Source organism: Ictalurus furcatus, chromosome 19 (genome assembly GCF_023375685.1).
Source record: "Ictalurus furcatus strain D&B chromosome 19, Billie_1.0, whole genome shotgun sequence".
In the NCBI taxonomy this organism is placed as follows: Eukaryota; Metazoa; Chordata; class Actinopteri; order Siluriformes; family Ictaluridae; genus Ictalurus; species Ictalurus furcatus.
In genome coordinates this window covers 20,925,614-20,952,403 of record NC_071273.1, presented here as the reverse complement: position 1 = coordinate 20,952,403, position 26,790 = coordinate 20,925,614, and the positions used below count along the sequence as shown (strand labels likewise).

The following is a 26,790-nucleotide window of genomic DNA, read 5'->3' as shown; positions in this document are numbered from 1 at the left end:
AAACTCTTCAGTTAATGCTATGCATGTGGCAGAGAAGAGCTCCAACACACACTTTAACCTTAAGTTTTTTTAGGTAAAACATTGTAGTACTGTCATTGCTTCACATTAGTATGTACAGTACATTATTTAATATATCCATTGAATCTGAAAAGAAAATACATAATTTACGTAATTTAATCACAAGCTGATGTGTCTCTGTCTCATATATATATGGTTCCCCCCCCCAGGTCTTTTACATAATGTTTCTTGCTTTTTGACTTATCCTTTTTCTTTACTTTTTTCAAGACTTTCTTGACATTTTCCCTGACCTCTTTTGATTTCTTTGCTGTCATTTTTTCTTTGTTAACCCTTTTTTTCTTGTCCTTTTTCTTTACATTTTTTCTTTTTTTTTTTAAAACTTTTTTTGTGAATTTTTCCTTCTTTTTTATTTTATTTTTTATTTTAAAAAATTCTTGTCTTTTTCCCCATGACTTATATTTTGCCTATTTTCTTGAATTTTTTTGCCTTTTCGTCCTTTTTCTTGTCTTTTTCTCTTTAACATTCTTTTACTATGTTCTTGTCCTTTTTCTTGATTTCTTTTGACTTTTTTGCTGTATTTTTTTGTATTTTTCTTGCCCTTTTTTCTTGATCTTTTTCCTTTTTGTCTATTTTCTTGTCTTTTTTTACTTGATTTTTATCTCGTCTTTGTTTTTTTTTTCTTGACCTTTTGCTTCGTTTTCTTATTTTTTTCTTGACTTTCTTCTTATCTAGTTTCTTTTCTTTTTTGTCATTTTCTTGTATTTTTTCCTTTTCCTTAATTCTTTTTTTATTTAATTTTTTTTACTTTTTTTTTTATTTTTTATTTTTTTTTAGATTTTTCTTGTTGTATCATAATAAGCATCACACACTGAATGGAATCGCACTGTGTAAAACTCACAGCTTATATTGTGACTCTTATTTAAAAACATCATTTTGCATTTACATATGACCCTGATAACGATCACTCTTTTTTTCTCTCTCACACTCTCTTTCTTTCTCTATCTGCTCTCTTCCTTTCTCTCTCTCTCTCTCTCCCTGTCAGATAAAGGAGGAAAAGTCACGACTGAATAAAGCGAAGCTGAGCGTCATCACAGAAGATCAGGCCTGCTGGAGGAGAGATAAGATAGTGAAGAGACGCAAGAGGAGCGACCCATCGAGGAGAAAACAGAGAGAGAGAGAGAGAGAGAGAGAGAGAAAGATGATGGATCATTCGTATTTGTGGATCTTGCTCTTGTCTCTTTCTCCCTCCTATCAGAGTGTGTCTGCACAAGCTGAAGGTACGAGGCTGATTCCTAGCTCATGAGCTTCTCTGTGTTTACTCAAAGCACTTTGTTTCTTTAACAGATAAGGGCTAGAGGACAACACACACTTTCAAAGAAGCCATTTTTATATCACGAGCACTGAATTAGCTTGCCAAACTAAACCAGGCTGTCATTCTGAGTGTCTGAGATAATAAATCAGACAGTGTGAATGGTGTATGAAGTCTTTCTGTAATAAAAAATAATCCATAGATGTACAGTGTGCCACCTGAACTCTACAGGTAGAGTGAAGTCTGACTTTTCCACGGTTTTACGTGGACATCTGCATGTCTTCTGCGCTTTTACGGGTCTGATACTTCTCATAGAATTCTTCTTCGGCTGTAAATCATCTCCACTCGTTCTTCCTGCTTCGTCCTGTCTCTCTGACCAAGCAGAACATGTCGGAGAAAGTTCACATCGTGTCTGTAAAGCACCTATGAACGCTTGGAAGTTTCTAGCTCATAGTACATAGTGTGTGTGTGTGTGTGTGTGTGTGTGTGTGTGTGTGCGCGCATATGTAGGTATGAGGTGAGATTACTAACTCTTATCCATGGCCTAAAGCGCAGTTATTTGACACACTCTACTTATATGAAGGATTCAGAAAGTTTACCATGACGGACAGGTATGTGAAAAGAATGTTCCAGGGCGTCTGAGTCATTGGGAGAGTTTGATTCGCGGCTCTCTGTATGGAAGGGATGGCGTTACTCTCTCACATGTCAATCAAAGCAACACTAACCGATCCTAGATGTCTGTGTATGCGTTTTCCACCGGTGCTGGTTTCACGTATCTTAGGGGAAGTATGTTCTAGCATTCACCCTAATCCCGATTGCTAGCTGTTGTGTGATTGGGCAGAGCTACTGTAGATAGGTGGGAAAGGGCTCTTTTCACACCGCTGCTTTAAGTAGCTGGCAGTGTTCCTGAGGAATCTTCCTCAGGAGCAATGGCCTCCAGTTCAGTAATATTCTTGGGTTTGTGTGCTGCACCCGCCTTCTTCAAATCCCACCAGAGATTTTCTATGGGGTTCAAGTCGGGTGACTGTGATGGACCTGTAGAATCTTCCAGAACTTCTTCTGCAATCAAGCCTTGGTGGAATTTGGTGTTTGCTGGGGATCATTGTCCTGTTGGAAGGTCAAATGATGCCACAGCTTCAGCTTCCTCACAGACAGCGTGACATTTTCTCCTAGGATTTCCTGATACTTCAATGAATCCATCTTGCCTTCCACACGCTGCAGGTTTCTACTGCCCGAGGATGCAAAGCAGCCCCAGAGCATCACCGAGCCTCCACCATGCTCGACTGTGGACAGAGTGTTCATTCTTCATTCTTCTTCCTCCAGACATACCGCTGATCCATCGTGCCGAAAAGTTCGTTTTGTTTCATCGCCCAAAACTTCTGTCTCTTATTTATATGATTTTGAGCGACTTTTCTTGTGCTTTTGGGTCAGTAGTGCTGAACGTCTTGGAGTTCTGGCATGGAAACCTTCTGCGTTTAGTACACGCCTTACTGTGCTCACTGAAACCTCAGTGTCTGTTACACCGAGTCTCACTGCAGGTCTTTTGCAGTCACTCGAGAGTTTTTCACAACCTGCTTTCTCACAAATCTGCTTGCAGCCGTTGATAACTTCCTTTTTCTGCCCCGTCCAGGTATTTCATATATTTTCTATCCCTAGCCAGTTCAGGTATTTCATATATTTTCTACCCCTAGCCAGTTCAGGTATTTTATGTGTTCCAGCTCAAGCACACCTGGTGCATCTAATGAAGCCCTTGATTACTCACATCAGATGTTCTTGAGACAACACCTGTTTTGCGTATGTGCTGTTGTGAGGGATTCTATTCAGGGGGTTGAATCATTCCGAGACTGGAGAAATCATTATAAATTGCGTTTTCCGTTGAATTTGCGGAAACCACTTGAAGCATTCGTTGTGTCGAAATATTTCAATTGCTTATGTTTGATTTGTTCATTACAAACAGCTGAAAGTCTGTACATTCTGACAATAAACCTGATTTGCAATGGGGGTCGAATCATTTTGATTGTAACTGTATACGGTCATGATTTCTATAGACAGCTTATATGTCTATAGTAACAAAATTACGCAGGGGGTTCTATAGCGAATGCTCCGCTTAAACATGTACACTTTTGGAAGGAGTCTCCAGTCTCAGGAACCTCCTAACTTCAACTTTTGCTAGCTGCCTTTGATAGACGAGCGCTAGCTAGTACGTGGGAACAATATAGTGGAAAAGAACATGTTTCAATTCTGGTCCAAAGTGCGTTTGGAAAAAAAAAAATATATATACAGTGATTCTCTGCACTGTTTTATCAAACCGTAACATCAGATGCATCCAACTACGCTTCATACACCGTGTACCGAAGTACTACTGAATGATTTTAATCTAATTTAATCTTTCCCGAAGGCGCCGTGTGAGTTAATTAAACGTCAGTAATCCCCACGCAGTCCTACACGCCAAGTTGTACATGTCACAGTGACTTCTTGTGAACACTGGCAGCTCATATACCACAACTCCGAGCTGTGTTTTGTGGGACGAAGAGTCTGCCTTCACACGTCACCGCTGTATTATAACGCCGTCACCTTCGGCGCCGATCCGTCGAGAGATACGAGGCCGATACGCCGCACGCTGCGTTTGTATTTCTTACAGTATATTTGGATGATATATATTTCGGGCTGTGTTGATGGATGGAGGTAGGAATGAAGGACATAAGGATACGTGGAGGAAAGATTCTGGATTCATATCATCATGGTGCATCTGCTTTTCACCTGCATGCTCAGACAGTCATAGACAGATAACATCTGTTTGCTTGAACTGATTTTCCACTTGGTCTGTTTTTAACTCGGCCTCTGGCTGGACCTGTCTGAATCTATAACGCGGCCTGCAGCGTTATACGCCTGACACCAGATCTTCATATTCGGTACGCATACATTAGTCACACACTTTTGTAACTTCTTCAAACATGCATCTAAATGTATAGATATTACATCAGCAGTTAACCGAGACTGAGACGTAATGTATTTTTGAGATTGCGCGCTTAATCTAAATGCTAAAGTTGAGAATAGATGTGCCGTGCGCCGTGCCTCCTCTGGAAAGATAGACAATCGTGTGTTTAATGTACCGTACCTTTTGAAGGAAATGGAAATGAGGATTTGTGATGGGAGAAGTAGTGAGTGGAGTAGCACTGTAAATATGTAACTCTTCTTCTGGGGGTATGAAATATAAACTCTTTCCAGTCTGGCCCGCCTCTCTGTAATCTTTTCCTGGAATTTTTTCACTGTAGGGATTTTATCAACTGTAGACAGCATCGTATAAATGATCGGTGAGTCAGTCAATCTCAAGCATCTCAAGCTGTCCAATAATTGTAAAGTTGGTCGCTTGACCGTTTTTAATGTTTCTATTTTTTTTGAGGGATTATCTCTATGTATTGGCATTTTAACACCACCTTTTTTTCACTTAGTTTAAACACGACGGCCATCTTTGTGTCATGGCCCGCAACAAAGTTTGGTTATACAGTTGTTTATGGAAACCTCAGTATCTCCGCTCAGGTCCTACTGTAGCTCCTTGAAACAAACTGATCTCTTGAGCACATTACAAGGTACATGAACACATATAAACATTTTGCACATTCGTGTTCCTTAGGCTTCTCCTCCTTCTTCCTCTCCCCCTCCTCCTCCTCCTCCTCCTCCCTCTCCTCCTCCTCCTCCCTGTCCTCCTCCTTCCTCTCCCCCTCCTCCTCCTCCTCCTACTCCTCCTTCCTCTCCCCCTCCCCCTCCTCCTCCTTCTTCCTCTCCCCCTCCTCCTCCTACTCCTCCTTCCTCCTCTCCTCCTCCCTCTCCTCCTCCTTCTTCCTCTCCCCCTCCTCCTCCTACTCCTCCTTCCTCCTCTCCTCCTCCCTCTCCTCCTCCTTCCTCTCCCCCTCCTCCTCCTCCCCCCCTCCTCCTCCCCCCCCTCCTCCTCCTTCTTCCTCTCCCCTCCTCCTCCTCCTCCTCCTTTCTCTCCCCCTCCTCCTCCTTCTCCCTCCTCCTCCTTCCTCTCCCCTCCTCCTCCTCCTACTCCTCCTTCCTCCTCTCCTCCTCCCTCTCCTCCTCCTTCTTCCTCTCCCCCTCCTCCTCCTACTCCTCCTTCCTCCTCTCCTCCTCCCTCTCCTCCTCCTTCCTCTCCCCCTCCTCCTCCTCCCCCCCCTCCTCCTCCTTCTTCCTCTCCCCTCCTCCTCCTCCTCCTCCTTTCTCTCCCCCTCCTCCTCCTTCTCCCTCCTCCTCCTTCCTCTCCCCTCCTCCTCCCTCTCCCCTCCTCCTCCCTCTCCTCCTCCTTCCTCTCCTCCTTTCTCTCCCTCTCCTCCTTCTCCTTCCTCTCCCCTCCTCCTCCTACTACTCCTCCTTCCTCTCCCCCTCCTCTTTCCTCTCTCCCTCCTCCTCCTCCTCCTTCTTCTCCTTCTTCCTCTCCTAATCCTCCTCCTCTTCCTTTTTCTCCTCTTCCTTCTTTTTCTCCTAATCCTCCTGTGTATTCTTCTTCCTTTTCTCCTCCTCCTCCTTCTCCTTCTTCCTTTTCTCCTCCTCCTCCTTCTCCTTCTTCTTCTTCTTCCTTTTCTCCTCCTTCTCCTTCTCCTTCTTCTTCTTCCTTTTCTCCTCCTCCTCCTTTTTCTTCTTATTCTTATTCTTCCATATAAAGAACCATTAGTCAGAGCAACACACTTCAGCATTAACGTTGCTGACTCCCAGCTCCAGAGTTCCCAGTTCAATCCTGAGCTTGTGTTACTTTTACATATTCTCCCCGTGCATGTGTGCTTTCCAGTTTCCTGAGAACATGCCAGTAAGGTAAACTGACTATGACAAATTTCCTCCAGGTGTGTGAAGGTGTGTGTGTGTGCTTGGTGACTTGCAATGGACTGCTCTCCCATTCAGTGTGTATTCCCAGCTCACACCGAGTGTGTTTCCAGGATAGGTTCCACATCCACCACAACCCTGACCAGGATAAAATGCTTACTGCAGATGAGTGAATGAATTAATGAATTTTGAGATTTCTAAACAATATCGTTACCACATGCCAGTCAATTTGACATATTTTAATTACTATGGGTCTAGGAACTACACCTTTAAAGACACAAATTAGAAATCAAGACATTTCAAGACATAAACAAGGTGTGTGTGTAATATTTCCCTCCTGTCCCTATCACTCCCCACAGCTTGACCAACTCTGTTTAAAATCTTTGAAAGCCAGACTCCTACTTCGGAGGCGCACATTTTTCTGAGGTCATACTGCCATCTAGTGGTAATGTTGAAAAATACTACAATATAGTATGAGTATTATGAAATAAATATCTATTATAACACTCTACGGTACTTTTTTACAAGATCGTTGTCTTGTATCACATGCCGTCTTTTATGTACGGAGCTGTGATTTGTTTTGTATCTTGCACTGTGCATTTGAAGGCACGCCGTTTCATCATTATGTCTATCTCTGTGTAAATGTAAATGCCAGATAAAACGACTTGACTTCATAGCTTCCCCTATCAAATTTATCGACGCACGGCTGTGTTTGTTCCCTCTCAGACTGTCGGACAGCCTTGCCGGCGGACATCGTGTTCTTGGTGGACGAGTCGTGGTCAGTGGGTCCTTCCAGCTTTGGCCAGATTAAAGAGTTCATCGCTGAAATTATTCGATCCTTCCAGAGCGGCGTGATCGGACCGGAAGGCGTCCGCTTCGGAGTCACTTTATATGCTGACATTCCAAGGTATTGTGTGTATATAATGTAATATTATATAATTATTTAATGTATATTAACAGCAAGATGGGGTTGATGGGATGTAGCTCAGTGGTAGAACGCATGGTTTGGTTGGGATGGTATCTCCAGCGACAGTTTTGAGCCGCAGTGGCCTAAAGGATAAGGCACTGGCCTGCTCAGCCAGGAATTGGGGTTTTGAGTCCCATTTGGGGTATGGGATGAGGAGAGTGGTGCAGTGGAAGCATGTTGAGCCCATAATCCAGGGGTCGATGGGTTGAAACCATTTTCTGCTAAATACAGCCTGCTTTATCGCTCAAGCACAAAAAATTGGGCAATATTCCATGGGCAGTGCTCAGGTTTTCAATGGTTATGGCTCTGGGTTCAGAAGGTCAGGGATTCAATCCACTCCAGGGGGGCAGTGTCATGGCTGACCACAACTTCCTAACAAACTGGTGTATGCAAACCAAAGAATTTCACTGTGCTGTAATTCTGTAATTTATATGTGACAAATAAATCTTCTAAGAATTGGGAATAGTAAAACAGTTTTAGTTCCACTGGCTCTTGAAGGTTCTATCTTTCAAATGCCTCTTTTTTCATGATAAACTGATATGACCCAAGATTTTGGGTCAGAAGATGGATTTTGATATTCCATTGAAGCAGCTGAGTTTTCTTTTCTTGCATTCAAAGCTCAGCCCAAGAATATTCAGAAAGTATGATGCCTCCAAGACCTTTCTTAGTTGTTTGGGAGGGGGAAAAAATCCATAGTCAGCCACTTTGAAATCCTCTGCGGTGGCTTTAATAAGGAAAAATGTGCTCAGAATTTGTAACAAGCTTTCTGAGGGACTGGAGTAAAGAAAAGCAACAGACCAGGTGTAGTATAATAGACAAGATGTACACGGCTGACTATATATACAGGGGTTCAATGGGCGGAGTTGGGGGCGGGGAGTAAAATAATTTGATAGAAATGTTAATCATATGGAAATCCTTTCATTTCAAACTGTTGTTGCACTTGTTAAGTATAGTGTATAAACCTTTATTATATTATCATTAAAGTGTGTTCTTTTTCCTAGTTTAAAGCATCTATTGTATCATTTATCTATTATTGGGGGAAAAAAATGAAAATAATGTCATCATGACACAACATCACATCGCGTACGATTCCGCTGGTGGTTTATTTTGTGTACATTCCTACGTCCAGTGGCTATCGTGTGCTGTTGACCACAAGGGGCACTGTGCAGGGTATTTTATAAACAAGGAAGCGCACCGCCATTTGTTTAGGTTCAGATTTAATTTGATAGCCCTATCATCCGAAGCTTGTGAACTCCAAGAGAGCATAAGTGGCCGTGTTCTCTGGGTGGGAGGCGTATTATTTACAGCGCCCTCCACTAATATTGGCACCCTTGGTAAATATGAGCAAAGAAGGCTGTGGAAAATTGTCTATTGTTTAAACTTTTGTTAAAAAAATTCACAAAATTTTTTCACAGCCTTCTTTGCTCATATTTACCAAGGGTGCCAATATTAGTGGAAGGCGCTGTATGCTGTTTTTTATATTGTTCTATAGTTATATTAGGGTGAACGTTTTTCTGGTGCATCACCAGGGAACACTACGATAATAATAATAATAATAATAATAATAATAATAATAATAATGAAGCTATCAATATATTATCAGTAAATTATACCATGGTCTGTCCGAATACTCGATTCTGATTGGCTGGAAGGTGTGTGTTATAACAGTACAATGCACAGGTAGTTCAGTCAATTTTCGCTGATCTAAATGAATGTGCTGCCTATACAAAGCTGTAACCATAGTAACATACAGTTCAACTCACAGCTTCATTATTAGTAGCGACGCGGCACAGACGCAGGTAACTCACTCTCTCTCTCTAATAACTATTTACTATAATTCATTCAAATAAATGTAATCGTACTTTATCTCCGTGTATGATTTCAAGCAGGTGGAATTCTAGATCCAGCAACCCTTATATAAAATAACGAACAAAATCCATCCATTTTCTGTACCGCTGATCCTTACTGCATACCTCGTGCATTAAACTCGTGGAATGCAAACCTAGCCATGGATTATCCCTTACATATTCCACACAGTGCCCCTAGTGGTCATTAGCACACAGTAGCCAATAGATCTAGGAATAATCATGTAAAAATCCAATATAGATTTGCATGTATGCAATATGAGGTTATGTTGGACAAACAAGGTATCAGGGGCATAACATAATCTGTATCTGTATCTGTTTAGTGCTCCAAATATCCGTATCTGTATTTGGGTTTAAACCCAAAATGGGTGTGGTCTAAACCGAAAGGTTCTGTCCGCTACTTATCCTCAGCTGCTGTACATCGCTTCAGTTTATAATTAGATAAGTCTCAACTAAAGATGTTTATGGGACTGTTTTTGATTTTGTTTGTAACAAATGTAAACCATGTAGCCGAATTTAAAGTAAGGATGAATGAATAAAGCCTGTAAATGTATCGTATGTTAATGAACGTAGTCCTTGTCCCCTGACTGCTCTCTCATGCTGGCATGAAATGCTAAATAGTGGTAAATGGTCTGCACTTATATAGCTCTTAGCGGTTCTACAAAGCGCTTTACACTGTTTCTAATTCACCATTCACACACACACACACACACACACACACACACACACACACCAATAACAGCAGAGCTGCCATGCAAGGTTCTAGCTTGCCATCGGGAGCAACTCGGGGTCTTGCCAACCCTACAATTAGTCGACAACCCGCTCTACCACCTGAGCCACAGCCGCCTGCTCATGCAACTTTTTTCTTATGTTCTCTGGGATGCAAACTAGTCCTGATGCAAACATCTAGACTCAACCAGATACCCTGTGGGGAAAAAACCAAACAAACAAATTTCTGTGTATTTGTATTTGTATGTGTTACAACACATTATCTTTCAGTTCTGAATAATCTATTAGTATTTGGTGACAAGCTTTTATAAATCTTAAGGTCTGGCAACTCAGTATTAATTAAACTAATCTAAAAACATATATAACAGATATATAAACTTGGTCTACTCAGATTTTCATGATATCAGTGTTGAGTGTTAATTCTTAGCTACCACATGAATTTATTACAAACCTCTGTATATATCTGTGATTTTTATTCCATAAAAGGGAAATGTGTCTGACTGACCACTAAATTAAGTGTATGTTTGGTTAATGTTAGCATTAAAGTCTGATTAATGTTCAGCTCGAGCCAGGGATTATGTTTCGGATACAGTATTAAAGAGAGGACGTGCTGGTGTATTTCTGTTATCAGGATGCGTGTAGCTCTGACGGACTACTCCACCCTGGAAGAGATATTAAACGCGGTGGAGGAGCTGCCGTATGAAGGAGGAAGCAGTCGTACGGGCGTGGCCCTCGAGTTCCTCGTGGAGTCCGTCTTTAGCCCGTCGATTGTCCGGGAAAACACTCCAAAGGTATGATAATACTGTAGATTTTTAAAAAAAATCTTTTTAAAAAACCACGCATGCACATTTCTTTTATTTACCTGACCAACTAGCATGGATGCTGTACTGATAACCTGCTGGAATGAGCACTTAACAAAGAAATGATCCCTTTTCATATGTGTTCTCCAGCCAAGGAGCTGACATGTGCCACAGCACATTGGGTTTTATATTAACAGAGTGGCTGTAAGTAATGTTAGGACGTCTCTGCATGGAAACGAGGACTTCATTAGGATTTCAGACCGCATACAGCTGCTTGTCCTGCAGAGACGAGCACCTGATGTGCAAATGAGGCAGCAGGCAAAGGACTGGTTTGCTGTAATTAACTGCAGAGATATCGACTTTTATTTAAAATCCGCTCTCTCTCTCACGCACACACACACACACACACACACACCGAGGCATAATGCTGTTTGGGGAATTTTGATGAACTCGACCCTCTTCTTCAGGTGAACTTAAAAAAAGCAGTCGCGCTTTCATAATGACAAATAATCGTTTCTGTCTGAGGCAGGTCTGACACGCTCGAGCTTGTTACGGATTTAATTAGACGACCTGCACCATAATATGTTAGAGCTTTATATTAAGGTCCCCTTAAGTAACCTTATTTACTACGTTAGGGAGAGGATGTGCGATGATGTTTTATGATGTTTTATTCCTTTTATACTATACCAGTTTGCCGGCTCAATTTAACACGTCCTACTTTTTAATCTGTTTACAGTTACATGTAATGTTGTGGGACATCCAAAACCAGTTAGTTCCTGTTATCACTTGTGCTATAGCAGCTATAAAGAGTCGTTCTCTCTCTCGCCAGCCTCTCTTTTCTTCTCTCTTTTGAAGTAAATAAGACTTACAGCGTTACCTCTTGGCTGTTACAAAACGCTGACACTGGAGACTCCTTACACAAAATGCTAAATTAACGTCTCCTTACAGAAAACGTCAACAATTACACACGTCGTTATGGAGCGTCCCGGTGAATTCACAGTTGCTATAGTAACGATAACATATCAGAACGAGCGCATTAATGTCAACGGACACCTTCTGGCCAATCAGAATTGAGAACTCTGCATTAATGCGGTATAATTAACATTAACACATAGAGAAAGTAGATATAAATGAACATACTGCATGTTCATAATCAGCTAAATTCAAGTCTCAGGGTATAAATATTGGCACCCACATAATTATTTTTTTTTGTAACATATATGTATATTTTTCAACAATTAACATATTCATTAAGGCGGTAATTCATTATGGTCATCATGCACTTATTTTGACTCTGATGGAATAAGCTTTGTTTAATGCAGGAACTATTATTTGGCTTATCGTTTAGAATAATTAATTCTGACATTCAATTATTCCTTTATGAAAGCAAAAGTACTTTTGTTTGTTAATGCAGTAGATAATGTTAATTAAAGGACCTTATTAGAATATTTCCAGCATAATAAAGGAAGCTATTATCATTTTTCAGATTGCAGTGCTCATTACTAACGGCAGATCAGATGACGTGATCGATGGACCGGTTAAAGCGATAGCGGAGAGTGGCATCTCTCTTTTCGCAGTAGGTAAGCAGCATCACCACTTTACACCACTCCTTCCAGTTCTGGTTAACGTGGGGATTAGTCATGAGATCCATCGATATACTGTACTGTATATCAGCAAATACGGAGGTGTTGATGCAGCTTGTGTTTGTCAGCGTTTGGCTTCGCTGCCTCGACTCCTTAACGCTCGGCCCAATCTCGATGCCCAGAGCGTAGAAATAATTGCAGCTCATTAGAGAGCGGCCGGCTAATTGCAGCGATTTCTCATCAGGCGAGTCTCCTTTTCCCCCCTCTGATGTTCTGACACTCAGACTCTCTAATCAGTCTGGCCCGGGGAGAGCTCGGGTCCGTACATCTACACCAGAACACCACACACCCGCACAAACTCTTTTCAGCTGAACGTAACCTACCCCGGGTTTGAAAAGTAGCTAGAAGTTGCAATAGGCTAATTTGCATATTCATAGAATCTCCATCTCCATCGTTTGCATATCAGACGAATGAAGATGTTCAGAAGAATTACATAGAAATAGATTAGAATAGAGTTTTATTTGAATATATAATAGCAATAATAAGGTACAATTTTTTATAGAAAGGAAGTCGTATTGAGAGAAGAATGGTTTATTCCGTTTTTATCTATTTTGTTATACTATTTATATATATACACACACACACACATTAAAATATATTACATACATTACATAAATAATTCATTGATACATATATTAAAAAACAATTACATTCCAATTGATGCATAATCTAAGAAATAACAACAAATGTGTGTGTGTGTGTGTGTGTGTGTGTGTGTGTGTGTGTTGCTCAGGTGTGAGGAATGCTGATCCGGAGGAGCTGAGGAGGATAGTGAGCGAGCCTCATGAGGAGCACCTGATGCTCAGCCCTGATTCGTCCTATCTAGAGAACCTGCTGCCCAAAATCTCACGCCGAGTGTGTTTCACCGCCTCCGAACCTCCTCGACCTGTTAAACACACTCGTCCGGGTGAGACACGCAGCACAAACACACTCACGAGAGGAGACACAGCCTGAACTTGGCTTCGCTTGAGTAGAAATGAATCTCGCACCATCTGTTGGCCTGTGTCCATTTTCCTCTCGCTGTCTGTCTCTCTCTTTATCACTATTTCTCTGTGTGTGTGTGTGTGTGTGTGTGTGTGTGGTAGTGACAGAGAAGGTGGTCGGCCCCAGGGACCTGCAGGTCAGTGAGTTGAGCTACAACTCTCTGCAGCTCTCCTGGAGTCAGGCCACTGGAGACGTGACAGGTTACAGGCTGCTGATTGCTCCCGTGTCTCCGAAAGGCCATCTGCTCCCGATAAAACCCCGACAGGTGAGAGCTACACCCCAGCAGAGCCACACACACACACACAAAACATGCTACTGACACACTCTCACCTCTGTTATTGTCCATATTCATAGTTGGGGACTGAAGTCATCCAGTCGGGTTTTAAATAAGACGAGATAAAGTTTTATTAATCCCTCATGGGGAAGTTAAAGTGCTACAGCAGCATGATGGGAAAATAGGATATAAAAATATGTGTAACGGTAAATAAGTTACTTAAGTCGATACAGAAGGGGCTTAACGCTATTGTTCATAGGATGATTTGTTTTAAAATGACAGCACATGCGTTATTGAGGAGAAAAATATCCTCTAAAACATGAAGTTGCTGTGAGTCGCCCTGGTAATCAGAAATTTTGCAAACGCACATGAGCCTAAACCAGTTCAGGAACTTCTTACACCACTGCACCTGAAAGAAGTACAGACAAAGCTGCGTAATTTTCTTAATGGAGAGGAGGAAACGCAGAAATATGTATCCTAAACCTCATCCCTATATCTCAGATTGATTTGAAGGGAGATGTGGGAAATACCAAAGTAACAGGGTTGACCCCGAAGACAGAGTACTCTCTCACCGTCTACGCCGTCTACCCCGGACTTATCGGAGAATCCTCCACCGTGATCACCGAGACGAGTAAGTATTATTATCACCAAATCACCAAATCACAAATAGCTGTAGGTGTTTATTGTCTTGCTATTCGAAATCGAGTAAATAATTTCAACTTTGCAGTTTTAATCAAAAAAAGAAATATGCTTTCAATATGATGCAGGACGATTCAAATATAGAGTATTATTATTTGGGAGAATATTTCAGGACTAAAAAGCTATAATGATGTCTATAAATAATTATGACGGTACATATTTCTCTAAAAACAGGAGTCTAGAAGGGAACCCTGGCTGTAAACAGTTTCAATCAGATTAACTGACTCACTTTTAATCACTCTAGGTTCTACATGTAAAAGCAATAATATACCGTACACCGATCAGCCAGAACATTAAAACCACTGACAGGTGACGTGAAGAACATTGATTATCACGTTACACCGGCACCTGTCGAGGGGTGGGGTATATTTATTAGGCAGCAAGTGAATAGTCAGTTCTTGAAGTTGACGTGTTGGAAGCAGGAAAAATGGGCAAGCGTAAGGATCTGAGCGACTCTTACAAGGGATAGATTGTGATGGCTAGACGGCTGGGTCAGAGCGTCTCTAAAACGACAGGTCTTGTGGGGTGTTCCCGGTGTGCAGTGGGTAGTTCCTACCAAAAGTGGTCCAAGGAGGACAACCAGTGAACCGGAGACAGGGTCATGAGCGCACGTGGCGCACAGCCAATAAATCATTAAGGAATAAAACACTCGGGGATGTGCTCTTATAGGAAAATAATCAATGGTATGACGTGCGATGAAGTGGAGTTACGATTACCACCCTGAAGTCCATTACTTTCCTATGACATAGCACGTCCCGATCGTCCTGTTACATTCCCCTTATGCCACAACAGTTTGCCAGTGTTTATCATGCATTGTGCTTTTTAACCATTTATAGTTGTTTAACCATGAACAAAAAGCGGCTTGTCACATTACTGACAGTCTGCAAATCGTAAACGCCTCTGTCCGTGGTGGAAAAAGCGCTGACACTGGAGACTCCTTCCATAAATGTTCAATAAACATCTCATGACAGGAACATTTCAGAAGTTTGTCTTTGTTAAATATCGAGATGTTCTTTCAAAATTCGTTTGTTATTAGCTTTGGGCTATGTTGATCAGTTGTCATACCGTACAAGTCTCTACGAACGAGCTGTTACTATAGAAACGATAACGTTAACACGTTAACGATTTGCTGAAGTGAATCGACAGTGCTGTAGTAACTTGTAGTTTGATTGTAGTTGATTCACAAGTTTTTTGCAGTTCCTGTGCCGCCAGTAGCGAACTTCCGTGTGATCGAGGAGGGGCTGTTCTCTTTGCGCTTGGCCTGGACGTCTCCGCTCGGCCACGTGGACACGTACAAAATCTCCATCCCGAGACGTGAGCAGCTGCCATTTCCGATGTTCTCAGTCACCATGTATTCACTTTTATATTTGATAGTGACGCAGATTGACACAATTTCATACTAAAGAACAATCACTAACATGCAATTATGATATGAGTGAATGAAATCAGGTCTAAACAGTTCTCTGTTTTATTATCCCAGCCGACAGACCCGGGATGATCTACGAGCAGACGCTGCAGGGCGACGCCTCCTCTCATGTGATTGATAGCTTGGAGGAGGATAAGACATACACAGTCAGCATCTACGCCATGTACCCGGAGGGATCCAGTGAGCCTGTGTCTGTCATCGGGAGAACACGTATGAATTTTTGGGGGGTTTTTTGGCTTTCATTTCTACCCGTATGCATGTAATCTGATAACCCTTAAACTGTCATGACCCAGCCTTACGTTCCTTTAATAAATACCTTCATTCATGTCATTACTGAATAATTTATACCTTTTACAGATCATAAATTTAAGAACTGCTTTTATGAACATATAAGATGTAAATCACATCCAGAACCACGCCAGTGTTACGCTGCGATCACATCTATGGTGTCCCAAAAGTCTCTATACAGAGGGTAAATTAACACTTTTTAGCAAAATGTAAAATATATATATATATAGAGAGAGAGAGAGAGAGAAAGAGAGAGAGAGAGTTCTGGCGTCGGGTGTGTGTGTATGTCAGAGATGTTACACGAATTCCCGACTGGGAATTCCAAGTTCATTGCATTTCTCCCATAAGCACAATGGATTGCAGCATTATACAGTATACGCCAATATCCTGAGTTCTGTTACTCCATTAAGTGTTGCTCCTCCCCAATCCAAGATGGCTGACGCTGACCGGTGCAGCATGTCCCTCTGTCTAATTTCTGTCTAAACTTTCTACACGAAAAGTTCTGATCGAGTAAAATAAGGTCAGACGGTCACAAACATTAGCCGTATAAGACGTATAAATTCTACATTAAGCAGCATTACTATAATAATGAAAGATATGCTGTATACTAATGTAAGCATTCTATTATTTTAGACCTAAAATGTTAGTAATTTTACACAAGTATATTTTTTAGTTCTGCTTTTACTTCATGCCTGCTAACTTCAGTTAGTTTTTAATATAGTGATTTTTTTTTTAAAAAAAAGAAGAAAAATGTAATTTTCATGCCATTTTTTGATTGATAATACCATCTAATAATTTAAACACGTGATACGAGTAAAGTAACCGTACTTTTCATAGAAGACAAAAGTCTTTTGTTTCTGTTTTACTGCTGAAAGGACTGACCGCCCCCCCCCCCCCTTTCCTGAAATTAAGTGAGTATAGCACTTTATGCGCCTGTATCATGTATCGAGATGTTTCTTCATTCGCCAATAGATGGCACTATAGTGGTGGATATATTTAATCACACAACTCTTCATTCTCTGGTGTGTATGAAATAACTCCTTACCATTCACTTACCATCGTTTTAATCCTGCTCTGTCACAAAGGGTCTCAAACTTAATCTGAAGCTCATTTGACACATTTTAGACTCCAGGTTTATCAGACTGGCGTTGCACAAACTGGCTTTATCAAATTTATTTATTTTTTTTAATATGCGTATCCTTGAGTAGCATGGTCATGGTTTTATTAAAACGATATTAATCTAAACACCACCTGGGCTGTATTTCAGTTTGTAGCCTACTGGGTTCAAGTCTAAACTCGATGAGAGCTGCTCATGTTTGAACTATGTATGATCGTATACACTGGGAATGCATGTTTATAATATTTACAGAGCTTCACTTTTGTTAAACGAGAGCAAGAAAGCATAGAAGGGATCGCTCTACATCCCTGCTGTTGGTGTGAGATACGCTCATGAAGGTGAAACGCAGTACGTGATCCGGACTAAACCGACAGCATTTGCTAGCCTTTTATTTATTAGGAACAAGAACCTTTGGTTCTTAAAATAGTGTCAGTGAGGTCGCAGAAAAATCTGAGAACCTGCTTGGTCTACAGAATGTATTTTATGATAATTACTCTCACCTCTGGTGTGTTGCAGTGAAGCTGTTCCCGGTTCAGCAGCTGTTGGTTGAAAACGCCACTACGGACACGGTGCAGGCTCGCTGGCTCTCGGTGAGAGGAGCAACAGGCTACAGACTCACCTGGGCATCCTCAGGTACTCACATGATACATGATTATGTACGGTTCTGTCTCTTTTTCTTCTTCTGGTCCTCACCCTTACGTCTGGAGAGAATAATAGCCTCTTCTTTTTAACATCTAACGAACTTGGGGACACTTGTGGAGGATTTTGGATCGTCCTCCATGCACAATATTACATTTGTGCACTCTCTTTTTAGAGTCTTGAGCCTGAGATGGTTGGAATGGTCCTGCAATCATTTCTGTGTTGATTTGATGATATATCTACCGCCAAGTCATATCATTATGGAAGGACCACCAGCTGCAAAACAACCCCAAAGCATTAAGACTCCACCACCATATTTTAGAACGGGTTTGAGGGATTTTCTTGAAATGCAGTCCCTTTTTTATTTATTGCCGGACACGTAGACGGTGTGCATGACCGTGGAAGTAATGATTAGTAGTGATTTGGGGGGCATTTTTTGCTCGTGGAACCGTCAACTGTTCCAGACTTTTAAAATGAAATATTATTACGACTCGGATCGTGTTTAATCTGAACCACCTGTGTGTTGTTTATATAAATGATTTGAGTTGTGAAGGTCAATAACCGTCTGTTTTATATTTAAAAACAGCCCTGTTAGTTTTCCGTATCAATCACAAACGGGTTTAGCCAGCGTGCAGCGTCAGATTCGGTCAGATGCAGCGGCATTCACCGGATACAGAGCAATCCAAACAACATTAAAAAAAAAAAAAGATTATAACGTTTTCAAAATAAATTGAAATGACTGAGTATGTTTGTTCTTAAACAATAAAACACTTCAGGCCGTGCTGTTATGGAAAAATAATCAACAGCGCGGTGGTGTGATGCCACCCAACGTGACGCGGAGTTCCAGTTACTATGCCAAAGTTGATTGTTTTTCTATAACAGTGCATACGCAAGTGTTTTATTCCTCTTTCACGACAGAAAATTTGCCATATATTTATTTATTAAAGAATGGCATGTGGTGCTTTTTTGCATTTATAGTTACAGTCAATGCTGTGGAGCGTCTGAGTATAGCAGTCGACCGATAATGGATTCTACCGATACCGATACCGATACCGATAATTAAGCTGGGCTGTACCTGCTGATAACCGATGAATAGTTTTAAAATTGATACTGAATGAAAACATGACAATCAAAGTAAAAATCCTTTTAGGCCTGACTCTATGATTGATTTCTTTTCGTGTGTTTCCAGAGGGCCACATCGAGAGCGTCAACCTTGGAGGGAACTATAAGTTCTACATGGTGCAGGGTCTTCATGCCGGAACCGAGTACACTATCAGCATCAACCCTGTGTTTGTGGATGTAGAAGGACCAGTGACGTCCAGCAAGACCAAGACATGTGAGTAACTAAAAACTAAAAATACTTAGATTGATTGATTTATTTATTTTGAAACGCGTTAGAGTGAATCAGGAATCAGGGCGGCACGGTGGTTCGATTCTGAGCTCAGGTTACTGTCCGTACACTGCTCATGTCTTCGTGGGTTTCCTCCGGGTTCTCTGGTTTCCTCCCACCTCCCAAAAACATGCAAGTAGCTAGAAGGCCTCACACTTCACACCTAGTGTTCCTGGGATAGACTCCGGATCCTCTGCCGCCCTGACCTGGATAAAGTGCTTACTGAAGATGGACAAATGATTGAAGTCATCAGAATTGTATATATATATATATTGTGTGTGTGTGTGTGTGTGTGTGTGTGTCAGTGGAGAGCAGTGCAGTACAGACTCTGAAGGCCACAGTGGTGAGCACCAACAGCGCTTTGACTTCATGGAACGCTGTTTCAGGGGCCACAGGGTACAGGTTGGCCTGGGGTCCCACTGCAGGTAACACACACACACACACACACACACACACACACACACACACACACACACACCTCACAAGCAGATACTTTGTTTTGTTCCCCATCTCTTTATACTTCCTGTACCTTTCATTGTGTTAGCCTTTCATCATTATCATCTTCTTCTCGTCTTCTTTTTCTTCTTCTCAACTGATCTGTTTGTGACATTGTTGAGGCGTTTCTGGGCAAGTTCAATGACTCATGCTGTCATTGTGCTAAAAAGTTTGTGCATGTGCCTACACACACACACACACACGCACGCGCGCGAGCACGCACACACACACACACACGCACGCGCGCGCACACACACACACTCACACACACACACAAGCACGCACGTAATGCAAGGACAGGAAACAAACTATGAGCTGGATGTCACCTTGAATTGCGCTCTGAAAGCAGAGGCTTTGAAAGAGGCTGATGTGCTGTTGGGCTGCACATGAAACGAGCAACCTGTGGACTCGGCGTAATGAAGGGAAGAGCGATGACTCACAGCTACGGGGCTGACACAGAGACGAGTTTAAATCACAGAAGAGAGAAGACGCAGAATAGAAAAGAAAAGTGGAGGAGAGAGGATGAAAGATTAGAGACGAGTTCCCGTGACGTCGCTTTACTTTTTTTTAATGACTGTGTTTAAATGCCAATATGCCTTCATTTGAAAATTTCTCTCTATCTCTCTCTATTATAACTCATTTCTCTTTACTGTTCCTATTTGAGTGGTAGTGATAGTGTGCATAACCCTGTGTGTGTGTGTGTTACAGAATTTACTGGAAGAGATCGACCCAGGCAGCTGGCTCTGAATAAGAGCATTACAGAGTATTTACTGAAAAATCTGGTCCATGACACCGAGTATGTGATTTCCCTTTACGTCCTGTTTGGCTCTGTGGTGGGACCAGGCATCACTGCTACTTTCAGGACATGTAAGTCCACAGTACATACACACTTATATAGGGATGCATGCACAAACACACACACACACACATATACACATTGCTGACGAGTCACAGCATCTTGTGCTCATTTTTATATATATTACACTTGCTGATACTGAGCTCGGGTCAGCCGTCCTCAAGCTCTCTGTTACTGTTTAAACACCAAGGAGGTCATTGTTATTGTCATGAAACGGAGAAGCTTGAGACGGATGTAAATACAGTTAAGTGTTTTATTTAAAGAACGGGCAGACTCGAGATCAGGAAGAGTACACAGGTAGATGAGCGAACAGCGAGCGATATCTGGGATTTTCCAAACACACAGACCAGGAAGCAGAACGGCTCGGCAAAGTCAGGCGGGTTAACACCGAAAACACTGCAAACAGGTGAGAGTCATCAGGAAACACTAGGGAGACAGCCAGGACATGGGCGTGGGAGGAGACAAGACATGAATCAAAACAAAACACACGCGACATGGCTATACGCACTGAGCGCCTCAAATGTCCAAGCAATACCCAAGGTCCCGAGGCAGGCGTCGTCCAGCATGTTGACTAATCCCAGAGGAGCCGAGGAGCAGACATATAGTTGGGAAGCAGGCATATCACATCCTTTCAGACATCCTTTTTTATCCTGACATTACATTTAAATTTACAGCATTTATCCAGAGTGACTTACATGTATCTCATTTATACAGCTGAGCAGTTGAGGCTTAAGGGCCTTGCTCAAGGGCCCAGCAGTGCCAGCTAGGCGGTGCTGGGATTTGAACTCACGACCTCTTGATCAACGTCCAAAGTCTTAACCACTGAGCTACCACCACATTAAAATCAGTAATCATGTAGTATATGGTGCAAAAGTTTGTACACCTTTCAAGGAAACAGATAATGTGTTAATTTGTTGACAATAAAGATATTTGGTAACACTTTTGTAGTCCGGACAGAACCGTGGGAGCTCCAAAAAATAGTCCGAAGAGACGAGAGACAGAATTGTAATTTATTATCACTCAACACCCCGTCGTGGCCAGGACGGACACGCAGCTCTTTAGGCTCTTATTTTCCAACTCTTTCATAATGATAGTGGATTAGTCAGAGGTAAACGATCAAACACAACATCTCCTTCTCTTTTCTCGTATATCTTTCACTGCGTGAAACAGAGGGAAGATTTCAGCTCTCGTTAATTACCCACACCTGGACACCTCTTTTTTCTCCTTTCACAAACTCCTGCTATACGGTTTCGATGCAAGTTTGTCTTTACATGGAAGCCAAAAACAACAATCAGTTATCGGTATAAGGAGACTGATTGAGACAAGATCATATGATGTTATTTCAGCACATTCATGACACTCACTTTGAGAAAGCTGTAGAACATACACATAGTGCTTTATAAGAGTGTTATAAATGTAAATTTGATTAACACGTTAGGTTAAAGGGGTCATATGAGGATTTTAAAAGTTCATTGTTTTGTTTATTGGGTGTAATTGAATAGGTTAACATACTTTAATGTTAAAAAAAAAAACCACATTATTTTTCACATAGTGTACATTATTGCACTACCTCTATTCCCGGTCTGTCTGAACGCTCTGATTGAGTTCCGCTGTCTCCAAAGCCCCGCCTTCCAAAAATCCCATAGTGCTCTGATTGGCCAGCTGAATCATTGTGTTGTGATTGGACAAAAGCCTCAAGCGTATGTCAGTAATCTAACAGCCCTTTTTAGGCTTCTAAAGCAATTGTAAAGACAGTTAATAATGTCGTGGGTTTTAACGTATCAGTTCAATCCCGAGTCAGATTCTGAAAATGCGGATGATCGAGCAGATCAATCGGAACCGACTCGGCAAGCACGACTTGAGCAGAACTTTTCACGTTTCATACTCTCTTACCTTTCCGATACGACGTTATAACGGTTTAATTTGTCTTCTTCGCTGTAAGAACTTTGTGTCCTGAAGTGACAAAATAAAATACAGTTTAAAACAAATTTAATCAATTACAATTATGACGGCATTATTCTGATATTTCCGACTGTGACGTAGACGTTTGCGGAAGTAACATCTGGACTTGGATGGAGGTGTTTTAGGCGGGTCAGGAGCAGGGATCTCTGTTAGAGAGAATAAATCCCTTTGTGGGAGACTATGAGCTTTGCAGCTCTGCAGATCTTCCACATGCACAGACAGACACATTACACACTAAAGGAAAAGGAAAACATTCAAAGGCATCATATGACCCCTTTAAAGGCATTAAAACCATTCATTTGGCCCCAGAAGAATAGGAATTCCCAATAAGCAGTCCTTTCAGGATTTGGCGCTTTTGCGATCGCAGAGATTAACGCACAATCAAGCGAACTCCACGATTTTGCAAAATGACCATAGATTTTCCACAGATTTGGGCCGAGACGCATCATGTGATGTCATCACGACTTCGATTCACGTGCGTCGAACACGAGTACAGCTAAAAGGCCTCGTTTACCGACAAACATCCCTGAGAAAGAGCGTGCAGAACTATTTAGTGCGATTGCAATTTCGCCGATTTAAGTAGTTTTCAAAATTAAAAAAAAGCCACAGTAAAATCAAGCATTCTTGCCCGCAACAATAAAAAAAATCCTGTATGGACTGAATAAGAAGTAGATACCATAATAAAGTACTGGTATAGGTGTGTACCTGCCATCTTACCTTGTTCGAGGTGTACGTGTGGTATCTAGGATGCAAGTGAATGTTCAGTTCATTTAGATTAAAACGATTATGGAGCTATATTCCAATACAGCTTCTTATTTATGACGTGCTAGTGCAAATGAATTTCTAAGATATTCTGTTTTCTGTAAAGTTTCTATAAGTATTTTTAAATATAGATTTTTTCTATTTTTTTTTTTCTGTTCCAAAAAAGACCCCTATGACGCATTCAAACGTTTGTCATCAGTATGGCAACCTACAAACATGTATTACAAAAAAACCCCCAGAAAAGGCTGATGGAGAGAAATAACAGTTTTCACCGAAGTGGAAGATATGTTTGTTCTTAGCAGAGATGAGCCAGTGGGACACTTTCAGCCATGAAATAATAGTTTTTAGGCCACCATTATGACACAAAGCTAAATTTGGTAGCCTGACTCACAACCAGAAACAGCTTAAAGTTGGAGAGGTGAAAAAAAGACCTTCACACACAGCTGGGTCTATTTAATCTGGCAACACAACAAAAAGACGCAGCTGCAAGTGTTATTTATATGTATTATTATTGTTTTTATCTATCTCTCTCTCTCTCTGATCAACTCTGCAAGTATTGGCACCCTATCTATCTCGCTATCTCTCTCTCTCTCTATCTATCTATCGATTTAATAAACTCTACAAGTATTGGCACCCTATCTCTCTCTCTAATCAACTCTACAAGTATTGGCACCCTATATATCTCGCTATCTATCTATCGATTTAATAAACTCTACAAGTATTGCCACCCTATCTCTCTCTCTAATCAACTCTACAAGTATTGGCACCCTATCTATCTCGCTATCTATCTATCGATTTAATAAACTCTACAAGTATTGCCACCCTATCTCTCTCTCTAATCAACTCTACAAGTATTGGCACCCTATCTATCTCGCTATCTATCTATCGATTTAATAAACTCTACAAGTATTGGCACCCTATCTCTCTCTCTAATCAACTCTACAAGTATTGGCACCCTATCTATCTCGCTATCTATCTATCGATTTAATAAACTCTACAAGTATTGCCACCCTATCTCTCTCTCTAATCAACTCTACAAGTATTGGCACCCTATCTATCTCACTATCTATCTATCGATTTAATAAACTCTACAAGTATTGGCACCCTATCTCTCTCTCTAATCAACTCTACAAGTATTGGCACCCTATCTATCTCGCTATCTCTCTCTCTATCTATCTATCTATCGATTTAATAAACTCTACAAGTATTGGCACCCTATCTATCTCTCTGTCTATCTATCTATTTAATAAACTCTACAAGTATTGGCACCCTAACTATCTAATCAACTCTACAAGTATTGGCACCCTATCGATCTATCTAGTCAACTCTACAAGAATTGACACCCTGTCTATCTATCTCTCTCTCTATCTATCTATCTATCTATCTACCTATCTATCTAATCAGCTCTACAAGTATTGGCACCCTATCTATCCATCTACCTATCTGTCTATCTATCTAATCAACTCTACAAGTATTGACACCCTATCTATCTATCTATCTATCTATCTATCCATCTGCCTGTCTATCTTAATATTAATATAAATATATAACACAAAGGATAACTACTTTTTTTAACCTTAGAAACGGCCTACATTTGGTTTTAAGAGCCCTGATTACAGATGCCATCAATATTAATCTATAGAATAGCTGCACATACAGTATAATAATCAGATACATAAAGGGATTAATCTTACACCTTAGGTAATACTTCTAACTTTACGTTACAGTAAACTTGTCTGTCCTGAACACTTTCCAATGCAAAACTTTATAAATCACCATGAGTGTTACAAAGTGCTAACACTAGAGACTCCTTCCCTAAATGTTATATAAATGTCTTCTAAGAAAAAACTCCACATCAATGATTTTTCTTTGTTAAACAAAAATACTTTTTTTTTATCCATTTTTTTTATTCTTAGTCTTAGATTATGTGTAGCGTCCGCTATACAAGTCCCTGTGTATGAGCTGTTATTACAGAAATTATATCATATTAGAACGAGAGATTTAATATAAACCTATCGTTCCTGTTACAGCCGGAACCTGTCGTTCACGTCTGAGAGAATAACCCCAGCTTCATGTCTCTGCTCTCTTTTTCTGATTATCCGCAGCTCCCCTCGGCTATGTGTCAAATTTCAAGGTGATATCCTACAGCAGTTCCTCTATCAATGTGGAGTGGAGCGCCATTGTAGGAGCCACTGAGTATAAACTGACCTGGAGCTCAGGTGAACCCAAAAAAACTCTCACCTGCACCACTTGTTGCATGCACGACTATTTCACCAAATCAGCGTGACCTTTTTTTTCCCTATGCCATGTCACATGTATACTGCCGTGTGTGTGTGTGTGTGTGTGTGTGTGTGTGTGTGTGTATGCACTCAGGAGTCTTCAGTATGATGATAGTTTCTGACACTCTGTCACTGTTTCACATCAAAAACCTCCCACGTACACACTCACCGTCCACTTTATTAGGAACACCTATACACCTGCATATTGGTGTAGTTCTCTAATCAGCAAATCATGTGGCATGAAACCATGCAGATACAGGTCAAGAGCCTCAGTTAATGTTCACATCAAACATCCCACTGAAGAAAAAATGTGATCTGTGTATCAAGGCTGACCCTGCGCTCTGACCCCAGCTTCCTGACATGCTGGGGTATGCGAAGAACAGAATTTCACTGTGCTGTAATGTATACATGATTAATAAAGACTCATTATCATTATCATTATCTCTGTGACTTTAAACGCAGCATGGTTGGCGGTACCAGAAGGGCTAGTTGGAGTATTTCAGAAACTGATGATTTTCACACACGACAGTCTCTAGAGTAGTAAAAGCATTGAGTGAGAGGTCACAGGTAAATGGTCAGATTGGTTCGAGCTGGCAGGAAGGATATAGTAACTCGTATAATCACTCTTTACAACCGTGGTGAGCAGAAAAGCATGTCAGCATGCACAAAACATCAAACCTTGAGATGGATGGGCTACAACAGGAGATGACATCATCAGGTTCCATTTCTGTCAGACAAGAACAGGAAGCTGAGGCACCGCATGAGCATAAACTGGACAGTTGACCTCTTTCTGCATTGCGCCGCTGCCACATGATTGGCTGAGTAGATAACTGCATGAATGTACAGGTGGACATATGGATGACGTGTGTGTGTGTGTGTGTGTATATATATATATATATATATATATATATATATATATATATATATATATATATATATATATATATATTTACTGTATATCCATATCCACAACCTATACTGTCATGTGCTTTTCTCCCTGTGATGGTAAAAATAGTGGTATGTGTGTGTGTGTGTGTGTGTGTGTGTGTGTATTTTCTCTTGGTCTCAGAGGGAGCAAGTGCACAAAGCCAATATATGGACCACAGTGTTTTGCAGCACAGCATCACCGGCCTCCATCCGAACACGCTGTACACCATAAGCATCCATGCCCTGTACGGGAACATGGAAGGACCAGAAATCTCTCTCACACAGCTGACAGGTACCGACATGTACTTAATAATCAGCACATACAAACATCAGATGAGTAGATGTGTTGCACACTATCGCATGTATCTCAACTACACGTAGAATTATGTAAGCAATAATACACCGGGACGCACGCTATTACGGGAACATAGCTCACGACGGGGTGATGTGCTGTGAGACTTTTCAACAAAAAAATCACAAAGTGTTTCATTCCTGTTGTACTACAGCAATTTACTGATACTTAGATAATTATTTATTAAAGAA

General features: G+C 41.2%; 1 protein-coding gene across 1 annotated transcript in view; it reads left to right on the top strand.

The window, feature by feature from the left end:
* Nucleotides 1-26,790, top strand: part of col7a1l (collagen type VII alpha 1-like) — a 102,654-nt gene that overhangs the window by 3,014 nt on the left and 72,850 nt on the right. Inside the window, exons 2-16 of the mRNA XM_053650032.1 lie at nt 1,061-1,295; nt 6,872-7,052; nt 10,338-10,497; nt 11,993-12,086; nt 12,883-13,056; nt 13,235-13,398; nt 13,909-14,038; nt 15,304-15,420; nt 15,587-15,742; nt 17,454-17,570; nt 18,766-18,912; nt 19,272-19,391; nt 20,170-20,328; nt 25,147-25,260; nt 26,390-26,539. Coding sequence (XP_053506007.1) covers nt 1,061-1,295; nt 6,872-7,052; nt 10,338-10,497; nt 11,993-12,086; nt 12,883-13,056; nt 13,235-13,398; nt 13,909-14,038; nt 15,304-15,420; nt 15,587-15,742; nt 17,454-17,570; nt 18,766-18,912; nt 19,272-19,391; nt 20,170-20,328; nt 25,147-25,260; nt 26,390-26,539 — 2,218 coding nt within the window. The remainder of the gene's footprint in view (nt 1-1,060; nt 1,296-6,871; nt 7,053-10,337; nt 10,498-11,992; nt 12,087-12,882; nt 13,057-13,234; nt 13,399-13,908; nt 14,039-15,303; nt 15,421-15,586; nt 15,743-17,453; nt 17,571-18,765; nt 18,913-19,271; nt 19,392-20,169; nt 20,329-25,146; nt 25,261-26,389; nt 26,540-26,790) is intronic.